The 8,600-nt window shown below is 40.8% G+C and overlaps 1 protein-coding gene across 2 annotated transcripts; it reads left to right on the forward strand.

Annotated features, from left to right (window-relative positions):
* The first annotated feature begins 222 nt into the window (after nt 1–222).
* LOC146500372 (uncharacterized) lies at nt 223–8,169 on the forward strand. Of its 2 annotated transcripts, none has more exons than XM_085135381.1 (8): nt 223–1,643; nt 1,931–2,055; nt 2,921–2,981; nt 3,068–3,135; nt 3,280–3,382; nt 4,511–4,629; nt 4,745–4,890; nt 4,981–8,169. In XM_085135381.1, the coding sequence occupies exons 1-8, from the start codon at nt 1,583–1,585 to the stop codon at nt 5,087–5,089; spliced, it is 792 nt and encodes a 263-aa protein (XP_084991507.1). In that variant the 5' UTR covers nt 223–1,582; the 3' UTR covers nt 5,090–8,169. The 2 variants fall into 2 exon arrangements, with proteins under 2 accessions (XP_084991507.1, XP_084991508.1); XM_085135382.1 differs by having other exon boundaries at nt 1,931–2,049.
* Nucleotides 8,170–8,600: the final 431 nt, after the last annotated feature.

Raw genomic sequence — 8,600 nt, forward strand, 5'->3', positions numbered from 1 at the left:
CTGCAATCTAATTTCAGACGTACACTTTGGATACTGTAAAAACTGTGATAAACTTTATAAGCCAGTTGTATTTTATTAAGAACCATTTGGAGTCCTGATTAAAGGATTTGAGACATCTTTTCTGACTTTTGGTATTTTATTTAACCAAATTCTGAGTTGGTTTATGGTTTGAGGATTTTGCACCAGAAATGGAAAAAAATCAGATAAGTTACCAAACAAACAAACCAACAACAAAAAAAACGGTGTTCAAAGAAAAACTTTGCATTATTTATTCTTTTTCCTCCATTTGGTGTTTTTCATGGTGACAGAGAGCACTGTCTTAAAAAATCTGTCCCAAATCTCCCCAAAAGTGTCATTCCTGCTCATCAAGCCATTCAGTGACCCTGAGTCACTGTAGGATCACTTCCACTGAGGGAGAAAATTCTCATTGTAGGATAAAACTTCAATGGACCCAAACAACACCAAAAAATGATCCACAGTAAGTAAAAGAGCCACTGGATGGCCTACTTAAATATAAAAGGCCAAGGCTTTGCTTTCCATCCAATGTCTCCCAGCTGGAGCATACCCCAGCTGTCAAAGGTGGAGTACACTTAACCTGTCATAGGAAAAACACCCATTCACACCATTTAACCTAACCCCACTGTGGGAGGAAGCTGGAGTACCCACAGAGAACCCATGTATACTGCACACAATAAGAAGAGACAGAGGATTTTAAACCCCTGATGTTCTCGCTGTGAGGCAGCAGGACTAACCACTGCTCCACCATGTTGCGGTTTTGTTTTCAGTCCTTTTTTTCCCCAAAATTATTCTGCAATCTTATCATGTTGTGAAGATTAGTTACATTGTTATGGGATTTATGAACTGATTATTATCAGTTTATGGCCTGTTGGACTCCTCAGGTTTTAGGAAGTGGTTTTTTTTTTTTTTTTACATCATTTATCACTTGCAAAAATACAATAATTATATAGATTTTTTAGTGTGCAATAACCTCTTCTGAACATTGATTGTGAATATAAATAACACAAATACTCAATCCAGGTCGTGAAAGGAGGTTTGTTTCCCAGGGGAAAAAACCCCCCCCCTGTTTTCTGCCTGCATCCTCACTAAAGTGATGCTGTGCTCCTCATCCCTAAAGCATGACATCATTGTGAAAGGCTGGTCCTCTGCGCGCGTGCCGCTTGAGGGGCGTTCACTGCCGCAAATCACGGGCTGTGACTGCGCCGCCGTTGTTGCAAAAGGGGCGCGGGCTTTTTATTGTTACCGTCGTTGCATCAACCTTTCAGCGGCTGCATGAACGAGGCTCTATTGATCAGTGCGCGGTTGCGTGGGGGCATCGTCATCTAAGAGGAAGCGGCGAATCAGGGATGAAGAAACAGTGTTTCACCTGAACGTTTGACACTCGAACGCACCACCTGCGAAACAGACTTCCGACCAAATGCAATAAAATAAACCGACAGATCTGATCTGTTATTATCTAGTCCCACTCTAGCAAGTTGTCATCGCGTTCATTGTCTTCATATGGCTTTAATTAGCAGGACCGAATCAGGAGAATAGGAGTGATATAACACAGCCGGTCCGAGCCATGGCAGTGAGGATAACGGAGCCGCTCTGTCAGCCCTACGGTTACCATGAAGCTTTTAAAGGTAAGTCCCAGCATCACGCTTTTTAGTCGGGTTCATGCAGCGTTTTGAGGCGTCTCAAGTTCACCTCGGAGGAGTGCGCCCTGCAGGCTCCGACTCCTTACAGCCCACTGACCACTCCCCTTCAGTCCTCATCAACCATCCTTCCTTGGACCTGTAGAATAGACAGCATGTGCGCACTGATTTATAGTCTGCAATGGTGCACCCGTGTGCTTGTGTGTGTTAAGAGATAATTTTTTTCCGGCAAATGAGAGAAATGTCATGGAGTGATGTGACTGCTCTGTGGTCAGTGGAGTTACAGGTGAAGAGACCTCTGATGCCTGTCCAGCTGAGTCCTGAGCAGGTGGGCCTGGAGATGCTCTGTCTTTGTGGGCAGCTGGACCTCCTCATCAGGGCACAGATGCAGCAGGTAGATGTATGTTTCCTCAACTTTGTGTTAGTTTTCATCAATTTCCAAGTGAAACTTCAGTCAGATGTTCCATCAAACATTTCATTATTCCAATGTGAATTGGAAAAAATGGGAAAAAATATGACTTATACATGTTGGCATGTGGTAAGGACTTGAGGAGGTCAGGGATCCCAGAATGTATTATGAAAAAAATTACAAGCAGCAGTTCCCAAACTGTAAGTAAAGGTTTGCAATACTACTTTTTCTGTGTCACCAAATACATTTTTTAGGATTTTTAGGTGAGACCACAGTGGCATAATCTTAAAAAATCTGGTTGATTTGTCAAGATAGAGTCAGTTTGCAAAAGTGCTCCTATATGCTGGTGACACAGAAACTGCAGTACTTTAAAACTTCACTTAATTTTCACTTCACAAGTTGTTGTTGTTGTTTTTTAATGTTGGTGCTCTTGGATCCCCATAGTCTAGAGCAAATAAACAGTCATTTTGGATGCACAGCTAATGTTCCTACACACCTAATAAATCAGTCAATTAGCTTTGGGTGGGTAGCTGGTTAATTACTCTGTACTGTCACACACAGATCATTGTATTAAGAGAACAGGAAGTGCACTGGACAGGACTTAATGAGCAAATTAATGCCCATACACATATTGTGACCTAATTTGGGATGTGCACATGGATGTTTTTCCATCATCGTCATTTCTTTCCAGCAGCTTTTCTCGAGCTTAAAACTAAATAACAATGTATAATTACGATGTTTATTATGTAATTATGATGTTTATAACACAATAAATAACGCCAGGAAATAGTAATTATAGTGTAACATTGTTCAGTCTGTACTGCTTTGATGTTTAATCACTGTTACTCTGTCACAGTTCCAGGAGCAGTTAGGACAAGGGTGTAGTCCAGAGGAGTCAGACACATTCCAGGCTCAAGGTATGAGTGATGACATCTAAGAACAAAAGATGTCTTGGATATTTTCTGATCTTCTTTATATATATAATTTTGTTTATGTCTTAAAGGATCTGAGATTCTTGACCAGATGCTGCAGTGCCTTGAACATCTACCAAAGCCTATGCCACAGTTAGAGGTATGACCTTAAACCGTTCTGTCCTAATGAAACAGTAACATTAGAAACACCTGAGCACTTCACATATTATCCGCCCCCAACCCCCTAAAACAGTGAGTTGTAACCGTCAATGTCAAGGATCAAGTGGTGCATGTGTTTCCTCAGGACTACCTGGACATGGTGGGACTGTCAGCAATGTTTCCTCGAGTTGAGGTGTTCCTTATTCAAGGTAGTCCTGTTGACATGCTGGAAAGGCCACCAATGGATGGTGAGAGGAACGTGTTTCGAATTCATACACACAAACACGTAACTTTTCTTGTATGTTGACAGTAACATTATTAATTTATTGTTAAATCTTTGAGCATAAGGCATCTCTAATGTGTTTGTAGCCCGACAGTATATTGAGAAAAGACCATCCCCTTGTTACTTTCCTTTCTTTGTGGTCATGGTCAAGTCTCTGTGAACACTTCCTACTAGTGGTGCAACGGATCAAAAATCTCACGGTTCGGATCGGATCAGGGTTTCAAGTCAGGGATCGGATCAATTTTCGGATCAGCAAAAAAAGAAAAAAGACAAAAATTTAACATTTACTTATTTACTTATTGAAGTATTTTTTTGCCTGTTAAAAACATTCAACTCAAGACTCATTCCACGCAATTATTAAAAAAAAAAGAAAGATACAATATAGGGCAGTATAGGGCTTTGTATCTACCACTCAATTCAATTCAATTCAATTTTATTTATAAAGAGCCAAATCACAACAACAGTCGCCTCAAGGCGCTTTATATTGTAAGGTAGACCCTACATTAATACATACCGCTAATTATATCGCACTCTGCTGTGATATAATGAGCTGTCACGGTCACGTAGCTTTCCGTTGCCCTGGAGGTCCCTGGAGGTAGTAGTTAGGGCAACAGAAGATGCCTGGGACAGTTCAGCCATAACTTAAGTGGACGCGCAACGGGATATCATTACATGGCTCAAGCACGTTCATCACAGTTTAAACCCCTTGTTTTGCACAATTGCCTCACGTCTGCAGCTAGCCCGGTCCGACTGGGCAGCAAAGGGCTGCTTAAATACCGCAAACTCCTCTGCTCCTCCACTTGGACCGCTAGCGCTGACCATAACTATCACTTGACAGACCCACCACGTGCACCATACACATACTTTTTTTCCTTCTTTTTCAAATCATCGGATCACGTGCGTACCGAACCGTGGAGTGGGATTGGTTCGGATTACGGATCAACCGTGATCCGTTGCACCACTACGTGGATGCTTCTTAACTAACAATGTCTATAAAACAAAAAAACAAGCATGTGAAAGTTTCTTTGTAGGACTTTTCCTTTTATTGAAGTTTTTGACTCTAAGTTTTGCTGCCTTGATACTTCTGCTGCAGAATACTACTTCCACATTGCCAAACTGAACCAGCTCCTTGTGCTGAGTCAACAGCTAGAAGAGGATATCAGGCACCTTGGAAGTCATAAGTACATTGCCCACCAGCTCTCAGTTATATATGTAAGAGTGATGAACTATAACCATCCTCTTTTTAGCTGTGCCTTTTGCAAATGTGTGCATTTTGTTTCATTCCACAAAAATTTGCTTTGTGCTATTTAATGTCTCTGTTTTACAGCAAGTCCTCAGCTCTTTCAGGGGAATTCAGGTCTTCTCAGAAATAAAGAAGGATATTGAGGCCAACTTCAAACAGATGAAACAGTCTCTGGTGGTAGAGGAAGGCTCAAGGCATGACCCTCAGCTGGCTGTTCATTATATCAACTGGTGGGTTTACATTTAAATAATTAGCTGGGAATGTGGTGATGATTAATTCAGCAAGAATCTGATGGCAAACACGTTCTGTTCTCTGTGCAGGATATTAGAAATAACTCAAAGCTTAACATCGATGGTGCTGTTACTGCCAGACGAGCTGACAGATGATGTTCACCAGGCCGTGACCTTCGTGTCTCAGTTCCTGTCCTGAGGAGCGCTGAGGAGCGCCTCTGTATCTATGAATCCTTCTCCAGGGCTCTCCTGCTTCAAAAGCAACTGATTATGTTACGACCATTAAAAGGTGCTACACAATACGACTCTACAGAATAATAGTGGGGTTGAATAGCCCACCTGTTTAAAACCACATAGGTTTTTTGTACATCGTCTTTTGGAGTGCGGCCCTTGTTAGTCCCTGTGCTGAATCGGTTGGTTGGAGCTGAATGTAAGCTTATTGAATCCCATCTTGCACTAATGTTACATTTTTTTAAACCTAAAGCAGAATAATAAAACTGAATGCAATGAACACAAGTTGTATTACATGTTTGCTCTTTGTGGCTGATAAACTCATTGATGAATGAGTGTCAGAGTAAAAAAAAAAAAAAACAGCTATAAAGGGACACCAGGTAACATAAAACCACAAATTGATACAATTTGACACAAAATAACCACAAAGTCACACCACACAACCACACATCTACAGTGACTACAAAGTAGCATTAGACTACACATGTAAAATGATCCTAAAGTAACAAAAATTCCTGAAAAAAAGGCAAAGGTAACAAAAATAGCATGAGACGCTACCTTGAACTCATGGGCCAGATACCAGGACATGGGCCATCACATAATATGTCCTATTAGGAGACCATCTCTCCTGGTATGAGGAGAGATGGGCGGGCAGTAGGGGCATCACCACTCTCTTCATACATGGGAGCAAGTTCCCACAGAGCACATGGTGGTGAATGTTACATTGCTTACATCATCCAGCATAACGGATTTGGCAGTGGGTCATTCAATATCTGGGGCCACATGCTCTCCATGTATTCACCAACACCAGAATATGTAAAAACTTCACGGATGATGAAGACAGAGATGTCAGTGACAGGTCCTTGCATTCCCCAGACTTGAATCCAATTGAGAACCTCTGAGATGTTATGTGTCAGTGCATCCAGTGCTGCCAACAGACAGTCCAGGAGCTCACTGATGCCCTGAAGGTCTGTGAGGTCCACGAGAACAATATCGTCTGTCTCAGTACAAGCATGCCCAGACATTGTTGGGAGTGTATCCCGACATGTGGAGGCCACACACACACACACACACACACACACACACACACACACACACACACACACACACACACACACACACACATTATGATTCACGTTGAATGAGCGTGTGATTTCAGTTTTTATTAACAGCATGAAAATGAAAAAGACGGAAAAACCTTCAAAACCCTCATTTCACTTCAGTCATTGGTGCAACCTGAGGATTGTTATTGTTTTGAATATCAGGCCACATAACCCCAACTAATTAGGTAAATTGGCAACAGGAAAGTAACATGAGCTGCTATAAAAAGAGCATGAGTCCATTAAAAGAGGTCCCGAACTAGCGAGCAGATGAAATCCTATCTCAAGCAAGAGTGGGAGGACATTTTCAAAACTTTCAAAACCACAGCATCTGCTCTCTCAAGTACCCAAACACTTAAAGTGTTGCTGTATGAAAAGCTTTAAAAACAAAAACAAAAAACCAGCATCAAACAATAACATAAAACTATCTTTAGTTACATACAGGCTTTAAATTATTGCATTTTGCTTTTGAGTTATATTTTACACAATGTCAGAACTTCAAGTTCAAAAACAAGTGAAGAGGTCGTGTTATATTCACATTAATCTTGCATCTGTTTCACTTCTGTCGATGATGCCAGGAATGTGAAAGTGGGACGACTGCATCCATCAATAATTAAGTTTATTAATTACACCTATGCTTTCTAGCTACTATATGTCATCAGATCTGCGGCGGAGAGAGTTGTCATGCTTATAATGTTATTGGTTACACCTCAGCTTTTGTGCTAAGACATAATCATGTGTACAGGTCCACTGAATGCTTTGTTCATTGTTTGTTGGGAGCTCATTTTGATCTTAAGTGGGCTGGACCAGCAAAACTGCGAGATAAATGTTTAAATTTGGACAAAAAGGTCTGAAAGTCACACAGTTTTTGTTAATTTACAAAAAAAATCTTTATGCACTGCTTCACATTTTCCAAATCCATCCCTTGGGCCGGATTGGAGTCGTGCCAGGCCAATTCTGGCCCCCGGGCCTTATATTTGGCATTCTTGACCTAAAGGGTCTTCAACCAAATTGTGTTTAAGATCATGGTCAAGGTCACATTTGTTATTTTGTACAGGAAATGACCTGTAAATTGTCATAGATCGTGAGCTGGATCAGCTACTTATATCATTGTTAGAAGTAGCTACTTACATTCTGGTTCTGGTGACTTCCCCTCAGTCTGGCATCTATCCACTATGTTTGGACAACAGTTACTCATATTACAAGTATAAAATACTTGGGACTAACAGAAAGAAGTTGTCAAAATACACAAATGCCACAGGTGCCCCATTAAAAACTCACCAGGAATACACCAGTCAGAGTACATACAGAACAATCAGTCTACATCTTTTAAATTGAGAATGAGATAGAGCTTGAGCTCAGACTTTCAAACCAGTATTTCACATTTACTAATTGGAAACATGTTTACTTACACTAAATGTGAGCTGTAACAATAGAAAAGTGGTTAACTGTGCATATTTTAGAGTGTTTTTGACTGACTTTGTCTCTGATGGAGACTGGCTTTCAGCATTTAGCTGCAGCAGCTTTTATTCTCCCCATCTGTTGACTAATCTCACGTGTATATAAGCAGGTATCTCTTACTGAGAGGGAGAGAGAGAAAGAGAGGCAGGTGTGTGCTACAGTCTGTAGGTGAGAGATGTCAAGCAAATACAGCCCACGCTAAATGGGCCACACCAGTGAAAACTCACATTTCTATCAGAAGTAAGGAAGTCTAAGTACACATTTAACCTCTGAGATATCTTAATATAAGAAAAAGAAAGTGCAGTTTCAACAATACATACAGTTTGCTGATGTACTAAAGGAAAGAAATCTGTCACCAAAACTTTAAATTGTAAGAAATAAATGTGTCATGCCAGACTGTCATGCAATTATAAAACAGAAGGTTTTTGTTAATTGACAGAAACTCATTTCCCCCCATTTCTGTAGTAGATAGTGAAAAAACCCAGCAACATTTGTGCTATTAATTATTAATTATTTGGTGTAATATCTTTGTCATGAGGAAACCGCAGTGTTTACGTTTCTGGCCTTCAGGCCTTATGTTCGATACTCTAGCTGTAGGTGATGCAGGGGTTCTGAGAGGCCTTTCTATTCTTTCCTGTATTTATAATATTGCTTCTCAAATCCTTCCCGTCCTTAAATCTTTGCCTGTGGGCTAAGGTGCTCGCATAAGATGAGTGAATAGCTCCCCCTGCTGGTCAGCTCATTCAAATAGTTAAAATCAGGAAATGCCATGACATCTCCCTTCTGAATTGACAGCTGCTACTGTGCTTAATTAAATTACACGGGAAGCGCTTTTGGGACCGAGGTGTGCAGGATACATTGCATTAAAAATCACAGTAGGACCAGCGAGATAGCTAAATGTGCTGCATTATTTTTGTG

Source organism: Neolamprologus multifasciatus, chromosome 16 (genome assembly GCF_963576455.1).
Source record: "Neolamprologus multifasciatus chromosome 16, fNeoMul1.2, whole genome shotgun sequence".
Classification (NCBI taxonomy): Eukaryota; Metazoa; Chordata; class Actinopteri; order Cichliformes; family Cichlidae; genus Neolamprologus; species Neolamprologus multifasciatus.

Bases quoted from the DNA above. Each gene is read 5' to 3' on its own strand.
- LOC146500372 (XM_085135381.1), top strand. From the start codon at position 1,583: ATGGCAGTGAGGATAACGGAGCCGCTCTGTCAGCCCTACGGTTACCAT. The intron at 3,136-3,279 runs GTATGACCTTAA...GTGTTTCCTCAG, and splicing joins AGCCTATGCCACAGTTAGAG to GACTACCTGGACATGGTGGG. The intron at 3,383-4,510 runs GTGAGAGGAACG...CTTCTGCTGCAG, and splicing joins GGAAAGGCCACCAATGGATG to AATACTACTTCCACATTGCC.